This window comes from Aulostomus chinensis, chromosome 22 (assembly GCF_037954235.1).
Source record: "Aulostomus chinensis isolate RoL2024-O1b breed Wild chromosome 22, RoL_Achi_v1.0, whole genome shotgun sequence".
In the NCBI taxonomy this organism is placed as follows: domain Eukaryota; kingdom Metazoa; phylum Chordata; class Actinopteri; order Syngnathiformes; family Aulostomidae; genus Aulostomus; species Aulostomus chinensis.
Window position 1 is genome coordinate 17,863,678 of NC_141341.1, and position 18,229 is coordinate 17,881,906.

Below are 18,229 nucleotides of genomic sequence, written 5' to 3' on the forward strand. Positions count from 1 at the left end.
CTGTCTGCTCCTGTACAGGCTGTCCCTGCTGATGTCCAGCCTGATCATGTTTGTGATCGATGTGCCATCCCTGCTGACACCAAGTTTGTTCATGAGCTGTCAGTTGTCCCTGTCAACATGAAATGAGCTGGCCTCCAGTAAGTGTCTGCGCTGCAGCTTCCTGGATCTTCAGCTTTCTGATTTGATACAGCAGCTGTCCAAGAAATAAGAGCCCTTCGTTCCGCAGCCCTCAAAGTCAGCAGAGTCTCTGTTGCAGGACAAAGCCAGGTTGGCAGCTGCTATTCAAGTTGTCTGATCTGAGTTGAAGCAGTCCAAGTCATCAGATCGCTGTCAGTCATCCTCATCTCCTGACCTGCAGCAGTTGTCCTTGTCTTCTGACCACAGCAGTCCTCTATATCATCTGTGCCACAGAGGTTAGCCAAGTCACTGGAGCTCCAGCTGCTCCTGCCTTTAGAGCCACAGCTACAGCGGCCCCAGTATCCAGAGATCTGCTGGCCACCTCCAGAATGGCTCTTCCATCTGGGGCTGTCTGGCTACCCTTCAGAGCAACTCCTCCTTCATTGCCAAGGTCACCTCTGTGCTGCCTGTCTGCCCTCCCACTAGATCAGGGGTGTCCAAACTGGTCCAGTAGGGGCCAGTGTGGCTGCAGGTTTTCATTTCACCCGAGCAAAAGCAACACCTGATTCTACTTAAATCAACTAAGCTGTGACCACACAGCTCATTTGTTGGATCAGGTGTTGCTTTTGCTTGGTTGGAATGAAAACCTGCAGCCACACCGGCCCTTACTGGACCAGTTTGGACACCCCTGCACTAGATCATCAACCTGGGATCAACTGTCTGGCCTCCAGCTCCCAGGTCACCCACATGATATCCTTTTCTTACTGTGCATGCATGCATGCTGTTCTTTTAAATGTTGGGAAACCTCTAAAAAGCTGACTGATCCATTCCTATTGTGAGTAGACTAAGAGTTGCCTCTCTTTTTTTTATCTGTTTTGATGCATCATGTTTGATATCACAAATGTACCAGAAAGTACAAAATCCATCCATCCATCCATCGTCATCTTCCGCTTATTCCTACACATTAAGGGTCGCGGGGGGGCTGGAGCCTATCCCAGCGTCAACGGGCGAGAGGCGGGGTACACCCTGGACAGGTCGAAAGTACAAAATGCACCTGAAAATAAAAAAAAACAGTATAGTGGAATCTTTCGCTTTGGTCTGCTTGACAAACTCAACACCAACTGAAATATGTTAGAGTGCTACTTGAAAACAAATTAATTGAAAGGCAAAGAAGTTACCAGGGGAGTTGACAAGCTTCCTTTGCCTTCATGTTGTATATCATTGATTGCAGAGCTCGGACCCGTGTCAGTAGTCAGGTAGGTGTTGGCAAATCATCACTTTTGCCAGGGTTTTGCATTCACATTGATACTGACAAATACTCATGTCTACTGATATGTGATTTGAAACATGAATGGATGCAGATTAATTCCTCTCCCAGTGCAGACAACAGTCAGCATAACCGAGTGTTGGTTTGTATGCCATCTCAATATCCCTGCTCAGACTAGGGCCCCACACGTCTCCCGGGCACTTTACTCTTGAATCTTACGCCTAAGTTTTTCATTAAATTCACAAACACATAGCAAAATGTCACACCAAGTATGAAATTGCATGAAAAGTAGCAAAAATTGATCTTATTTCTTTTTTTTTATGTATATTAGTGAGCCATGAATTAGTTTATTCTGAAAAGTGTAACCGGAAGTTGTTCTTGAGGGCACTGCTGCAGCGCGTAGCAGCTGCACGCTCTCACGTCCAGTGTTTGACAAAACCCTGGGTTTGACTGTGCGAGCAGAACGTGTGCGGCGGTAATGGCTGCCAGGGAGAGTGAGGAAGACAACAAATGAATCTCCGAGAAACGATTTAAAGGTGAGACTCTAAAGATGACAACTTACACCATGGTGACTATTGCATCTTCTATCTGTAGACGGTTGTCTTGTCTGCTGTGGTTACTTGGTTTGCAGGTGTGTGTTTTGGGGAATCTGGTTGAATTCCGGATGCACTCGTACACATACACACAGGACAATAAACTGGCATTACCTTGTGCGTATTGTGCGTGCCTCTGCATGACCCGAGTAAGTGAGTGAGTTTTGAGAGCAATCAACTTCTTTTTGGTTTGAATTATATCAGCCAGTTCAGACGTTCATGTCGGGTGTGGTGGGGCGAGCTGGACTCTTTGTTAGCTGGTGTTAACGTGATTAGCTAATGGGAGCTAACAAACAACATTCTCGCCGTAGGTGGCCAGGCCACATAGCTGTTAGCTTGTTAGCCAATCAAGCAGTGGGTTGTCTAATTAGCTCTTTAGCATGCTGGGTGTGAGTCTTGCTTTTCAGGGACAGTTTTCGCAACTTTTTGCTGCCGTTTGTCATTTGAAAAAGACAGAAATGTGGGGATGTATTCAGATTAAGTTGAAGCATTTGTCAGTTAATTAGCCTCGTAACATCAGTGACAGGTGTATGGACAGTTTGACACTGTTTAAGTCATGAATGTAGCAGGAAACGATGAAGTGACTCGCTGCTACTTTGGTTGCAGTGTCAACTCAATTGCTCGAAACATAAATCTTGATGTATAACGTATATTTTGAAGTGATTAGTAATTTAACGACAACTGTAACCATGAGGTTTGACACAGAGTTCTGCGTTAGTACAGAAGCCAATACTATGAAAAGGCATGACCGACATTCACTACATCCAGCCAGTGATAACTAGGGCTTGCTTTCATACTGGCTACTGAAATGTGTATTTTTATCCAAATTTTAAAATGTGCCGATGAAGATATAGGACATAGAACATTTTCAGAATTTCGGCATGTGCTTCTTAAAAAATGTTTCTATGGTCATAAAGCCCAAAAAAGAATTTGTGGGGTCTGCTCATGACTGTCGCAAACAAATTGAATTTTGAAAATTTGGTGATTGGCTGTGAGATTATAAAATATTGTAGTAATGGAAGCCAAAGACAAATGTACCCTGCTCAAAAAAATGAAGGGGACACTTTAATACTCATCCTAGATCTTGATAAATGAAATATTTCTGCTGAAAATCTTTACTGATTATATTATTGAAATCATTGAAAACAAATTAACATACAAAGGATCAATGGAAACAAGAATCATCAGCCCATTGAGGACTGGATCGAGAATCATACTCAAAATCTAAGTGAAACAATGAGATTATAGGCTGATCCAATTTCCGGGAATTTCTTCAACACAACTCATGATGTGGCTCAGTAGTTGTGTACAACCTCTACAAGCCACTATGCACTCCTTACAATGTCTGGGTATGCGCCTGATAAGATGATGGAAGGTCACCTGGGGATTTCCTCTCAGACCTGGATCAGGGCATCAGTCAGCTCCTGGGCAGTCTATGGTGCGACTTGACAGCAGTGGATTTAACCATACATGATGTCCCAGAGGTACCTCGTTGGATTCATGTCTGGTGAAAAGGTGGGCCAGTCAATAGCAGTGATGCCTTTGTCATCCAGGAATGGCTGATTCCCTACAACCATATGAGGCTGGGCTCAGCATATGGTCTGACAGTGTGTCTGAGGATCTCTTCAGGAGATCTACAGCAGTCAGGGTTCCTCTGGCTAGCACATGGAGGTCTGTGCGGTCCTCCAAGGATATGCCTTTCAAGACCATCACTGACCCCCCACCAAACCAGTCATGCTAGAGGATGTTGCAGGCAGCAGAATGTTCTCCTCAGTGTCCCCAGAATCTCATGTCATCACATTTGTTCAATGTGAACCTGCTCTCATCTGTGAAGAGAATAGTAAAGTCAATTTATATAGCGCCGAATCACATCAGAAGTTATCACATGACACTCTGCAAGTAGAGCAGGTCCAGCACCACGCTCCAATGAATTTACACCCAACAATTGTCCATGAGCAAGCACATCCTGCAACAGCGGTAACAAAAACCTTCCTTTTAACTGGCAGGAACTTTGAGAAGGTCCAGGCTCAATGGGGACGGCCTTCTGTTTTGACCTGTTGGGAGGAAACAGAGCAGGAGAGTGGGGCAGAGTGAGAAAGGGGTGCGATTGTCAGTTCTACTAATTGCACTCTCCTGACATTTGGGATGCACGCTGTTGGACTATGAGCACAGGCCCGACTTTCGGGTGCCTTGTTGTCAGGCCACCCTCATGGATTAAGTTCCTGATTGTTTGGACAAAATGATGCACGCAAGTGGCCTGCAGGAGTATATTCTGTAGGGCCCTGGCAGTGCTCCTCCTGTTCCTCCTTGCACAAAAGAGCAGAATGTTGTGGTGCTGTTGGGTTGTTTACCTCCTGCGGCCCCTCCACCTCTCCTTGTGTCCTGGCCTGTCTCCTGATATCCCCTCCACTCCCTTTACGCTGTGCTGGGAGTTGCAGAAAGCCTTCCAGGCATGTCGTGTATGGATTTACCATCCTGGAAGAGCTGCACTAGCTGATCAACTTCTGTGGGCAGGAGATACAGCCCTTATGCTAGCCATGAATCAGCCAGAAAGGATGAACAGAGAGAATTGGTTTGGCCACCCTCTGCCCTGGCTGCGTTTGGGTCCAATCTTTCTAATTGCCTCTTCTTTCCACCTATTGTCTGCCCCATTTTTTTTCAACAGCAGGTGAATTTGGTTCACTCATCATTATTGCTTCTTAACTGGATTAGTTAATATCTTGGAAGTCTGATTGAATTGGGGTAACACCGTGATGATAATGTGTTCCCTTTTTTATTTGTTTTTTTAGCGCAGTGCATTTCAACAAAGAAACATTTTGAACTACGTTTGAGATTTAATTCTTGAGTTGTTGGATTTGAACATGGCAGTTTCCAGGCTTGGGGAAGTTTTGGAAAGACAAAGAAATGTACTTGTTCACACTTGCCCATTTGAGTATATTAGAATAGATTTATTTCTTTTGTATCGAACCACATAGATTATTTCTTGTTCAATAAGCTGTGCACAAGTCTTGACATGGATTTTTATTCTGTTTCATCTGTTCTGACACTTCAGGCAATGAATGAATGTCATGTCGTTAAAATGTGCAGAGAAGTCATGAATACTTATACGTGAACCTTGATATTGAGGCAAATATCAGGGAATAAGAAATCAGTAAAGATGCTCTCTCTATATTCTCTAAAACTAATTATCCAATTTTTTTGCCTAAGGCAACGCTAAGATGTTAATTGTCCTTTCTACTAAATCGCTACTCGATCAAGCTAGCTATTAAATTCATGTCACAGCTTTATTCCTAACCATGATGTCAAAGGGTTGAACTCCAGTTGGAAACATATTTCCCTTGCTGTCAAAACATGGCACCTTCAGCATTAATTTGCTTTTAAGTCACAGTCATGGTTGACTGCTGCTGTCACAAGATGAGCATCAACTCTGCTAAAAAAAATAGTCCAGATGAAACTCTGCAGCCAAATTTGGGCAGAGTTGTGGTTTTAGTAAAATCAACCAGCTACACATTGAGATCTTATGAAAAACAGGAAACTAATGTAGAAATAATGGCAAACTAATACCGCCGTTGTTTGTCATCAGTGAGGACTAGGATGGTCAGCAGCCAGCCGAAGTACGAGCTGATCCAGGAGGTGGGTCGTGGCAGTTACGGTGTGGTCTATGAGGCAGTAGTGAAGCGCACAGGGGCCCGGGTGGCAGTGAAGAAGATCCGCTGCCACTCTCCAGAGAATGTGGAGTTGGCCCTGCGGGAGTTCTGGGCCCTCAGCAGCATCCAAAGCCAGCACCCAAACGTGATCCACCTGGAGGAGTGTATCCTGCAGCGAGACCAGCTGGCCCAGAGGATGAACCATGGCTCAAGCTCCCCACTGTACCTGGAGGTGAGGATACAACTCACTGTATTGTTTGTGGCACTAAGCGAAAGTTAAAACAGAGAGAAACTCTCTGACAAAACAAGTTGATGCGTTCGTGGCAGATTTGTTTGTTGATAAAACCACATTTTTTGCTTGCTTTGCAGTGTGCTCACCCCAGTCTCCTAGAAAAATAAAAAACAGGTTTCCCGTTAAGGATTATTCCTACTGGCCCAGCAGGGAAGGTCGTTCTCAAGTCAACTTGCTCTGTCTAAATGTCTCTTCCATAGAGGCGGGCCATATTACATACAGTTCATGTCACTGTATGCACAAGTAGCAAGGATACTCCTTTCAAAATATCATTCTTTCTCCTTTCTTTTTACTGCCAATTTAGGAGAGAGTATCCTAAGAAAGAAAAAATGTATATATACAGTATTAGGAGTGCAATGAATCACAAAAGTCACAGTTCAGTCATTCTGTTTTGAGACTGCGATCTGATCTTGGATCAGGTCAAACAAAAAAGGAGTGGCCTAAGTTCCTTTAGTGTTTTGTAAAACAGTTCAATTTTGGTCTGGTACTTTTTGATGACACAAGCTTGAGCCAAGATGAATCAGTACATCAGGAATTGTCTGTGGTTTGAACTAACATTAACATTCTGATTGATGGTGGAAGGTGGAGTCGAGGGACCGTCTACCATGTATCCTACCTCGCCTTGTTCAAATGGATAATCTTAAGTTGTTGGATCCCCCTCAATCCCCACCACCACACAGACACACTTTTGTGATTTATGCGTTTACATGATCAAGGTTGCCTCAAGTGAAACCATTTGAGCCATTTGCTTAACTTTACTGAGATCAGGCTCACTCGTGTCCATTTTCCTCTTTAGGGACGATATTAATCAAAGACAACTCGGTAAACCAGCTTCTTAAATCAAGTCTCCAGTGTAGCATCACACAACGGTGAACACTGCAGGCAAATAAAAATTAATAAGAGATGGGAGTTGAAAGAGCTTTTGTCAGAGAGGATGAATTTAAGGGCTGCATGAAGTGCTACATTTCTGTAAATGTGCTACTGTTTGCCAATTGGCTAATTTTCAACTGTAGTCCTTTGGCGAGTTGTTCTGAAACCAATGCAGAATCCGAAAATGTAATTGTCAGACGGCAGCAGTGACCCGTTGCCTCGCACAGAAACGGGGAACATCAGAACACATTATCTATGAGCTTCACCTTCTTGTATAGCCATGCAATCACCAGCAAGGAAGAGTTCAAATGTTGCCTTCTTGTTTGCCGTGACACGTGTCTGTTCTACACAGGGATAATCAGTCCATAATCACTCAAAGATGTGACACAGCCTGTATGATTCAGGGAAACACAGATTTTGAACTCCTGATGAGTTACAGGGTCCAGAATGAAGTGAAAACTAACAGTTGCTGTGGATGTTACACAAAGAATGCATTGGACAAATATAGCTAAAATGTCCCCAGTTTTACTGTCTTGTCTTGTGAAGATGTCCTCACAGATACAGAGCCTGTGGACCTGTATGTAATCGACCAGTGGGAAACTATGTAATTTTTATAACAGATGTCAATAATGTTTGAAACAAATCTGGAGTTGGACAGAATATCAGTTCCTTTATTGGCACTTGGAACTGTGTGTTGTAAGCCTGTTTTTTGTCAGTGTCTGTTCTCCCTGTTATGCATTAGCTGAAGAGCTGGATGTTTCTGGTTGGATCAGTGCCATCTGTGGCCTCCAGTCTCACATGTCAAATGAACGTGTTTTTAGGTTTAAGGGGTGTGGGGGCGCTCCCGCCCCCAGTCAACCAGTCTGCAGCCTGTCATGTCACAGTGCCTCCCTGCTGTCTGATGGCTGGCTCACAGGCGCTTCGCCGATGCCTGATTATAGTCCCGTAGTGGCAGGCAGGGCTATTGTCAGACTGTTCATTCATTTTTCTGCAGAGCTAGCACTGGACACCTTCCCAGAATCTCTTTTATTCCAGCTCCTTTTTTACTGCTCTGTAGCGTTCCAGTACGTGCTTACAGAAGAACAAATGATAATGGGGCAGAATTATCTGACCGCACCAACTGTGGGATAATTGTCATCTATTCTTTTTGGTTAGTGGATTCTTCGGCTAGTGGCATGCCAAAACAACTTGCGCCATTTTTGTATAGATGGCTCAGACCCAGGAATTGCCTGCCACAGAAACCCAACCATTATCCTGCAAAGCAGTGTACATTCAAAGCATGCATGTTTACTGTTGGCACAAATGCTCTTTTATAATACATACATGTACAAGAGTACCTGGCTGCAGATATCTGCAAGGGTCGCACCCCACCCGACAGGAAATCTTGTGACCTCATTAGGGAAAATTTGTCTTCTTGTTTTTTCCCAGGCCACATTCTCATGTCTGTGTTTCATTCTATCAAGTAACCCTCTTGGAATAAACAAGACAAGCTTCTTAAACATCTCTCATTATAGCCACGGAATTATAGAATTCAAATGATATGCGGGCCTGTGCAGTGTTGTAGGTCTTAGTGATTGTTTGGGTGTCTTTGAGTGCATTAGGATGTTGGTGTAAACCTATCACATGAAATCAGATGCAATTGAGCTATAACCAACCAAGATTGTGTTAAGAGGGAGCATCTTGTGTCCCTTAGATCAGCAGATGGCATTTGAATTGAGAACCATTTTCAAGTTATTACTTGAATAGACATGAGACATGAATAGACATGTCTCGTTGAGACGACGTGGAGCGAGTTGACGGTTTCCTAGTTCCACTTTCCGATGAGTTACTGACGTATTGATGACGACACAATTCATGTACATCTATTACCATAAAGGGGTAGCAGCAGCTTAAATCATGCATATAGTGTTTTACTTTTCTGACTCAAGGACATCTGTTGAAAGAAAAAAAACCCACAAAGAAGCACAACCCTCAGTACAGAGGTCATGCGGTATCCTGTCAACGATGGAGGTGGCACTTGTGGAGGTCCCACATCTGCAGACGGGTCCCTCTCTAAATGTACTTCTTTTATGTATAAAACCTGTAAATTTACTGTGTGGTATACAAACTCTATTCAATACTGAAATGCATTTAATCTTCATGAGATGGATGAGACAACAGTTGTGCAGTTCGCAGTCAAAAAGTGGAGATTAAATACACTCCATTGGAGCAGTGGGCATGAAAAATGATCAAAGATGCTCTTCACAGCTTTGATTAAAAAGAATGGCCCACAAAGGAAGGCAGGAGACAACATGCTATGAATACGAAGCCTGAGCAACCTTGCTTATTTTGTCATCGTTGACATTTTTCCCATTTCCTCCTGTTTGCCACTTTGTTTCCTCTTGAATAGCCAAGAGGTCCTCACCAAGACTTAGACATGTCATTATGCTGGCTTTGCTCTTGGAGCTTTGCCTGTCAGGGCTTTTGGTTAAACTGGTTTTCATAACTTTTTTTTTGTTGCTTTTTGGGGCAGATTTCATAGTTTGAACCAGGACAAACCTTCTTTATGGCATTGAAAACCTACTGTCAGGATTTGCAAAGAAGACACAATCAGAATTGGCACTTGAATGGTGTAGACAGGTATTATGTGACTATCCTCCTTGCTGAGGATTTTTATAGCTTTTTGGGGTGTGAAAAAAGGGAGGCAAGTTTTCAAAAGACAGGCACAGAATGATGTGCTCAAGGTCATTTACCCCTAATTGCCAGAATTTAAAATTGTAAGCGCATGATAATTTTGCAATTCACCTGGCTGTTATTTCTGCTGCTTGAAGGAGGAACAAGGGAGAACAGAGTGGGGTTGAGGGATTGACCATAAAGTTTTCTTCCCTTTCTTCTTTATTGTATAAGTATTTCCAACCAATACCGTAATTTCCGGACTATAAAGCGCACCTGACTGGAAGCCGCACCAGCGAAATTTAGGTAAAAAACAAATGTGTATATATACAAGCCGCACTGGACTGTAAGCCACAGGTGTTTTAATGTTTAATTACCATATGCAAGGGTTCGTGCACAGAGGGGATTGTCAGGAAAGAGATGGCTGTTTGGGGAAGCTTCCCATTTGTTAACATTTCCTACAAACAAGTTGCATATATGCATAACTTATTCAAGTGTTACCATTTAGTGCAATAGTAGGGAACATGTACCGTGCTGTGTAAACTGTACTGTATCACGTGACACATAGCGTTTCAGACACACAAACTTTCACAGCATTCGAAACGTATTTACTGTGCAGAAATAAACATTGCGCTCTCAGCGCACGTACCATAAACAAAGCTTACAGCGCTTGACGAGGCAATGCCTAAATTAAATGTTTTTTAAAAGTGCTAAATTAACAGTGCCTGTAACACAGCAGTAGGCCTAAAGGTGCAGTAACATCTGCTTAAAATATAACCAGTCTACCAGAAAAGTCCAGTCCATTAATCTATTAATGCATCAATCCAGTAACGCGGCTGTAACAAGTAAAGTCAGTAAACCATCCTCATCTTCATCTTCTTCCTGCGTACTAAAACCACCAAAGTCCTCATCTTCAGTGTCTGAATGGAACAGCCTCAGGATGGCTTCATCAGCCACTCTCCTAGTCTCTCCTTCGTCGCTCTCAAAACCAAAGAAGCCCCCTCTAGTGGCCGTTAGCTGTAAAAAAAACCATAGATCCGCCGCACCGTTGTATAAGCTGCATGGTTCAAAGCAGGGGGGGAAAAGTAGCGGCTTATAGTCCAGAAATTACGGTAATTATCCATCGATTGAAGTGAACCCTTTTGTTGTCACACATTGTTCAGCTGTATCATCCAGTGATACTCTTGTTTTCTGGGAGGTTAAACATTTCTACTTTGCAGTAATGTATTCTTCGTACAGCACACTTCCAATGATATTCCAGTTCTGGAGCAAAGAACTTTCGCTGCTTCCATTTAGTCTATGTTGCCATGGTTTGATTTAGGAAAGACCAGGCCTAACTTGTTGTATTTGTGTGATTACAAGTCACAAACTTGAACTATTTTCGTAGTAGAATAATTCTACCCTTACACCCTGGACCAAGTTATGGTGCTCTTGAGAGATAAGTTGGTCACCAACCAAAATGGCTGCACCTGTATCCCTAAATTTGAATCCTGTTTGTAGGTCACCTGCAGAAATAGGCAGTCCCACTGGCAGTGTTTTGGGATTCCACTTCTTGTGAATTTGTGCTGCCTCGGTAATCTGGCCCTTGGATTTTTTTTTCATTCGTGTGCAGTAGAACTTTAGCATTTACCTGATGGCACTTTTGGTCTCCAGAACCAGGGGCTGTTTTTATAATAAATATATAAAGCAACATGATGGTCACTTAGCTAACCTCAGTATTGAGGTTCATATTCATGTTGCTGTCACAGCTCAGCTCAGTGACAAATGTGTTTCTTATGAGTGCCTCAAAATGAAAAACAGAAGAGAATTCTCCCCACATGCCCAGTTTCCTCTTCATTGTCTTTTTCAGTGCTGGAATGGTAAAACTCCAATGAACAAAGAATGGAACTTCTTAAGAAGCATAAAATGCCAAAAAAAAAAAAAAGCGTTGATCAGAAATGATTTGGACCAGAGAAACATGAATGACGTGACGATCATTATCCATGGAGCTCAACAGCTGAAAATGAAGAGGTACATGTCCGCTTGTATTTTAACACAAATTTTTAAAAAAAAATTTTGAGTCTGAAAATCCATTTTAAGAAAACAAAATAGTCCAAAATCTCAGAATTACCTTTTGCATGAGAAAACATTGCCATAACAATTGATGGAAGTGGAAAATGTAATGTAAAATGTAAAAAGGAAACTGCATTTGTGGATAATTAGCAAGAAATATGTAATAAGAATTCATAAGCACAAATTGGCCTGCTGATCAGACTGTAAATGAGAGGAGGGAATGAGCGTGTCTAGTTCGATCAATATGGTACTTATCTGTATCAATGCTCTTACCCTTGCTGTCTTTTAATGGTCAAGAGTCCAGTCATGCTCAGTTGAGCTCACCGATAGACCAATGGTGCAAGGGCTCTGGAGGAGTGAGGTCAACGTATTTCAATGAGAAGGCAGCAAGCCCAAAGCCAGCAGTGGCGTTGTAGAGCATGACTGTTCCCTCTCCCGACTCCCTGGTTGGCCTGAGCACACTTTTCTCATCACTGAGCCGTACCAGCCTAAAATTTGGTTCAGGAATCTGGCAGATCCGATGGTATATTTTGTCACAGTAGCAGGGACGGGAGGGAAAATCCACTTGCATTTCAGGTATGTAACGCACACTGTTGCAAGAAATGTGAAAATTTTGCACCCCAAATTGCGGCTTCGCTATTTGGTTTAGCACTCGGTGAGCAGGAAGCAGGTGAGAGACAAGCAGCACGTTAGATATTCTCATTCACTCATCGCACTGCAGTATTACTTGTGGTATATCTGGATATTTGTCTCTCCATCTTCCGGAGTTCGCTAACTCGCTGAATGTGCAGCTGCTGTCCATATGTCAAAGACGTGTGTCGGTTCAGTTGTGCAGACTAATTTATTTGCACACCCGTGGACTTGCTGTCACTCTGAAGCTACGCAACTACCTCATAATAACACCACAGAAGATGGTTTCAGAGCCATGGAAAAAAAAGCCACGTAAGGAAACCAAGATATAATTTACTATGAAATTTGTGCGTCAAATTGCCCATTATCAGCTGTAGGCTATCTGATCTTCGTTGGACAATTGAATTATTTAAATAATTGACCCAAATGTGGGTCATAATGATTATTTTATCTCTTCAGTCACCGCCTTAAGAATCTGATTGGAGTAAGATTAGTTTATATCTTTTTTTGTACTCGGTGTGTGTTCCAAGAGTAAAAACAAGTAGTTGTGTTTTTCAGAGTATTTTCTTATCAGCTCATTGTGGAGTAAAAAATGATCTCGTTGCAGATGCTGCTGCAGAAATGACAGATTTTCACTCTTGCTCTCCATGTTTCTGATGCAGCTGGTGGAGACGTCTTTGAAAGGCGAGATCACATTCGACCCATGCTGTGCCTACTACTTGTGGTTCGTCATGGACTTCTGTGATGGGGGTGATATGAACGCCTACCTGCTATCACGCAAACCCAGTCGCAAGACCAACACCAGCTTCATGCTACAGCTGGGAAGTGCCCTGGCTTTTCTCCACCGCAACCAGATTATACACCGTGACCTCAAACCGGACAACATTCTCATATCGCAGGCCTGTACGCCGGCAGGCTCATGTGAACCCACCCTCAAAGTAGCTGATTTTGGCCTGAGTAAGGTCTGCTCCACTTCTGGGCTCAACCCGGAAGAGCCGGCCAGCGTCAACAAATGCTTCTTGTCCACAGCTTGTGGAACAGACTTTTACATGGCCCCAGAGGTGTGGGAGGGCCACTACACCGCCAAGGCAGATATCTTTGCCCTGGGGGTGATTATCTGGGCGATGGTGGAACGCATCACCTTTGTGGATGTGGAGACTCAGAAGGAGCTTTTGGGGAGCTATGTGCAGCAGGGCTCTGAGATTGTACCTTTAGGTGAAGCCCTGTTAGAGAACCCAAAGATGGAGCTACTGATCCCTGCGAGGAAAAAAAGCATGAACAGCCACATGAAGCAACTGATCAGAGAGATGCTGTCGGCCAACCCTCAGGAGCGGCCAGATGCCTTTGAACTGGAGCTCAGACTGGTCCGTATCGCCTGCAGAGAGTTGGACTGGGACACGTGATGGACAAGCAAATAGACCACAGACTCAGCTGCTCAAGCACATGAACACGTCGTTTTGTCAGTTATGTGGATGGTTACATGCCAGGGGATCATTGCTCTTTAAGTAGGGAACAATATTCATCATTTTTTCTCATGACTTAAACACAATCCATTGTCCTCCACTTGTGCTGTCTTCATATTGACAGTGAGCAGTGTGACAGCCGCCGCTACTGCTGCGTCTCAGGCGAATCATCTCACAGCTTCCACCTCCTCCTTACTGAATCACTTGAACATGATAGAAGAGCAAAATGACCCATAACATTTCTGAATCCAATTGGATCTAAATGCTAAAGTAGCGTTGGAGCGGTTTGTCTACAAACACCATCTTGAACTCGGTGCTAATGGTTCCTAAATGCAATATTAGATGACATCCTGTGATTTTCACATTTCTCCAAAGGGCCAATACCTCTGCGTGTGGAATGTTTGAAAACCATTTGTGGCTGTGACAGAACCGGACTTAAAGCCTTCTGCTTGGTACAATATCACCAGCATTGATATTGACTGCACGATTTGGATTCTGTTTCGGCATTGAATGCAGATATGCCCTGAAGCTCAGGTAAAAAGAAAAAAAAAAAACAACCCCAACCCAAAAGCAGGATGGTGTTAGTAGATAAACATATCTTTCATCATCTCACTTTTAGTTATGCTCCTTCTTTTCCTGGAAGAGAAAATGCCCCAAACATTGGCGTTTGAAGATAACGTTTCTCTTAAGCTGCTCTGTTAGATGGGTGGGGGGCACTTGTGGTTGGTGTGTTTCTCTTACTGGCCGTTACAAACTTGGCAATAAAGGGGTTTGTCCCAGAAACGCCGTACCAGAATGTAGTTAAAGACAGGTCAGCTTTATTTATGTAGAGCCTTAAAACCAACTAAAATGATACACAATATTCTCCACTGCGCTATTGAGACGTTGGATCATGGATGATTCTGGACTATTGCAGCTTGGATCTTATTTTTGGACCTGTCTCAGTTTCTGTTGGTCAAATAAAGCACGATATTAGAGTATATAGAAAATACGAATGCTTTTCAGATGTTTCCTATAGCAACGGTTTTTCTTAAACTGTTTCTTACTTATGGCCTAATAATTGACTGATGATAATCCCTGACCCCCTCTCAGTAAGTGACCCATTTGTCTATAGATATTTGGTTGACCATCAGACGCCTTTCACCAGTATCTTAAGACAAGAAACTGGAACCAGCATCAACAATCTGACCCTCAATGATATTGTTAATTAATAGTGTTGATTTGTCTTTTTCTAGTACTGAAGGTTTTTCTTCTCTTCAATTCCAGTTATTAGCATTTTTTTTTCTCTCAGTGTGGGAGAATGCCACAAGCAAGCATTTATGAGAAGCAAGATATTAAAAAAAAAAAAATGATGTGGAAGTCAGAAAAGAAATATATCTCAGTTGCATACATAGTATTGAGGGTTTTTCTTTTTTTGCTAATCCCCTTTCTGCAAGTTAATTCCTTTAATTATTTACAAAATGTTGAAAATGCCTAAAAAAAAACTTTAAGAAAATGAGCATGGATGAAACTTAAAACCCCAAGAAAACAGTTATTAATATTTAAGGTCAGATTAGAGGCGCTGTGCTGGATTGCTCAACTTGCAGGGTGTTGTGATTCTCAAGATATTAAGAATCACTTCCAAGTGAAACAGCAGCTCATCATACAGATAAAGAGCAAGAAGGCGAAAATAAAGTCCAGCTTCTGATGAGAAGGAATTGTCCATGAATAACAAAATGTATACGACATTCTGGCCTACATTTTAAAGGACTTCTCTTCCTCTTATTGGGCAAACAAGGCCACTTCTTGAGAGAAACCCTATGTTGCCTAAACGTAGATGAATAAATGAGGAGAAAGAGCTATTATAAGGGTGGCAGTGACATGAATATTCACATCTCAAATCCTGGACAATTTACGTGAATGACTTGGAGTGTTGAGTTCAGTGAGTTTCACTGAAAGCACTTTTGTTGTTTTTGCCATGTATTCCTCATACAGTAACTACCTACTGCGTTCTGTCGAGGCGTTCTGAGGCTGGAGTCAGTGTGATAACTGTGTTGCTATTTGTTTACCGAGGGAACACAATGTCAGCCAACACTCTACTTATGCATGCGATGCCTCTCACCTTCAGGGAAGAAGTGAGAGAAGACACACCAGCACACACAATCCTCCATGAGCCAGAGGATCTTGGGTTTTCTTATTTTTTTCTCCTTTTTTTGGGGTGGGGGGGGGGGGGACACACAATACTGTTGTGTTGGACTTGATCTCTTCTCACTGTGTCACTGTTTCCTTTGGCTTGGGATCTTACAATAATCCCTTTCTTCATGCTTCCGACAGTCTAATTCTAAGCCTATTAAGTTGTTGCAGCCCATGGCAGAGGATCATACTCTAGACCCCCTTTTGCCTTTCAGGTCATACATAATTTGTGCACTTTTGACAACTTTTACACGAACCTGTGAAACCAAACAATCAAAGCTTCTTCGTTCCTCTGGCAGGAGATCTCATTTACCTTGAATTGTTGCCAACAGTTTTTGCTAAATGGCCTTTGATTGCGCTCTTAGCTGGAATAGCTTTTATTTCCCATCGTGATTGAATTGATATTTGAGCTCACTGTTTCCTGTATGACATGTACACTGTAGTGTCCTCCTGAAATTGCACTCAAGCACCAACAAATTGGCAGATGTTTACCTCTGAGGTGCACAGCGTTTGAAGGCTCCTCAGTATGGTGCTCCGGTATGGATAGCAATACCACAAGTCAGTATTAAAGCGCCCGCCATCACTGCAGCACAGCTGAAGCCTCATGTACGCTGCTATGGACAGTATCTGTTTGCTTCAAGAACATACATTTGCTGGGTGGGGGTGGGGGGTGTGGTGGGGGGGGTTGGCTGTCCGTGAATGAGCAGCAAAGTTTGGACGCCAAGAAGTTTTTTTACCGCGTCCTCAGTTTGAGGAGAGGATGATGGGTACAGCTCTTTGCAGACAGATTTCTTTTTCCCTTTTCAGACAAGTGGGGAAGGAGGAACACACTTGACTTCCTGTTTGCCAAACAAATGCTACTTCTTGGGAGTGCTTGACTCTTTGATTTGCTCTATGAAATGTCTTGCACGTGTAAATACTGTACAGGATCAACAGGACGAACAAGGTTGGTGTACACTTAAGTGGATTCGCTCTGTTCTTGAGAGCCCATTTGAAATGTAAATTGCTGTGATGGATTCATTTTTCTTAAGCTCTTAATTCAGCTTCAGTTTCCTTCAATCAGTGGAAAGATGTGCTATATTTACAGGTTAATACTGTTGGTGTGATAGTGCTAATTGTGTGGTTTTCATTGGCCTATTTGTGATTTTGTGTAAGCAAAGCTGGTATACAATGTGGGTCAACTCAATGTTTGGTAATGGGCAACAGCGCCACTTAACTGAGCCCTATCTACAACTGTCATACATGGTAATCATGTTCCTGCCTTACCATCTCCTCAAAGTCAGACATGTCAGCTCGGGCTGGACAATTTGGGAAAACCTATGTAAAAGCGATTCTTGTTTTTTTTATCGAGATCGCTATTTTGATGTCATTTTACAATATCACAAGGAATTCTCATCCGCGTGTCAGTAATCGCATTCAGATGTCAGCCGCGCGACAGCGTTTCACGTCGAGCGGTGTTTTGACCCACATTTGGCCTTTAGCAAAGATTGCATATGGCCATGATATGATGTCAGTAAAATCTGGATCACTTGTTCATCTCTGAGGTCATTCACTGAGCAGCTCAGAAACAAACAAAACAAAAAAAGAAAAAGTGACAAATGTGTAAAGTAATATTACTGATTAACTTGGTGGTTGGTAATCTCCTTCTTAACTCATAGGCTGGAGAAAAAAATATAAATTAAATATCACACCGAACGATCCTTTCATTGAATGTTCATATACAAATAGCACACACTGGCAGAAAAACCGCCAAGTGCTATGTTTACACCTGTAGTTACGGTTTGGTTTTCCACACCAACTGGCAGAGTTTCACTTTTTAAACACTAAAAATCTAATCTAAATGATACAGGCCGTGCTAACAAAGGAAGAAATGTTAGTCACTTTTCTCAACAGCTCATCCAGTCAACTTCAAACGTAGTACCGCACTTCCTTACATACAAATAATAAACTAAGTTTCAGCTCTCACGGAGATTTGATTTATTTCACCGTGAGGATGCTGTCCATGAAGACTTAAGGGAGGACTCTCTTCCGGCCTCCTGTCTGTCCTCAGCTATTTCTACATCTGCATCAGCCAGGTGGTGTGAGGGTGGAAATCAACCCCGGAATTTCTTTCTTGTGAAAGATGAGTTAACCGTTTTATTTCTGACGATTGAGGCAAAAATGTCTACGCTCAGGTTTTATGCTGCTGTGTATTTGGAGCTTACTTTTTTCAAAAATTCTATTGCTGGCACACTGAGGAGTGAGTTTAGAGACAAACCCCAACGGGATTGGCTGTGACGGGGCAACCAAATTTCACCTTATCTGAATTATTGTTGCTTTCCATGGTGCCATGTCAAACATCTGAAAACGGCAGGATATGATGCACCCGGTGTCTCCAAGTGTCAGGGGTAAGTTGAGGGAGACACCGACCCTGGTATCAACTATAAATGCATGGAGCTGCTTATAGAATTCTTCCTGGAACTGATAATGAGCTG

The 18,229-nt window shown here is 42.8% G+C and overlaps 1 protein-coding gene across 3 annotated transcripts; it reads left to right on the forward strand.

Annotated features, from left to right (window-relative positions):
* Positions 1-733: 733 nt before the first annotated feature.
* Positions 734-16,397, forward strand: pdik1l (PDLIM1 interacting kinase 1 like). Of its 3 annotated transcripts, none has more exons than XM_086193896.1 (3): positions 734-855; positions 5,561-5,856; positions 12,783-16,397. In XM_086193896.1, exons 2-3 carry the CDS (start codon positions 5,572-5,574, stop codon positions 13,521-13,523), a joined length of 1,026 nt encoding a protein of 341 aa, XP_086050022.1. In that variant the 5' UTR covers positions 734-855; positions 5,561-5,571; the 3' UTR covers positions 13,524-16,397. The 3 variants fall into 3 exon arrangements, with proteins under 3 accessions (XP_086050022.1, XP_086050023.1, XP_086050021.1); XM_086193897.1 differs by having other exon boundaries at positions 813-952; XM_086193895.1 differs by lacking the exon at positions 734-855 and adding an exon at positions 1,797-1,920.
* Positions 16,398-18,229: the final 1,832 nt, after the last annotated feature.

What these genes read in the sequence shown, in the direction of transcription:
- pdik1l (XM_086193896.1), top strand. Translation starts at nt 5,572, where the DNA reads ATGGTCAGCAGCCAGCCGAAGTACGAGCTGATCCAGGAGGTGGGTCGT. An exon ending in GCTCCCCACTGTACCTGGAG is followed by an intron (nt 5,857 to 12,782) that starts GTGAGGATACAA and finishes TTTCTGATGCAG; the next exon opens with CTGGTGGAGACGTCTTTGAA.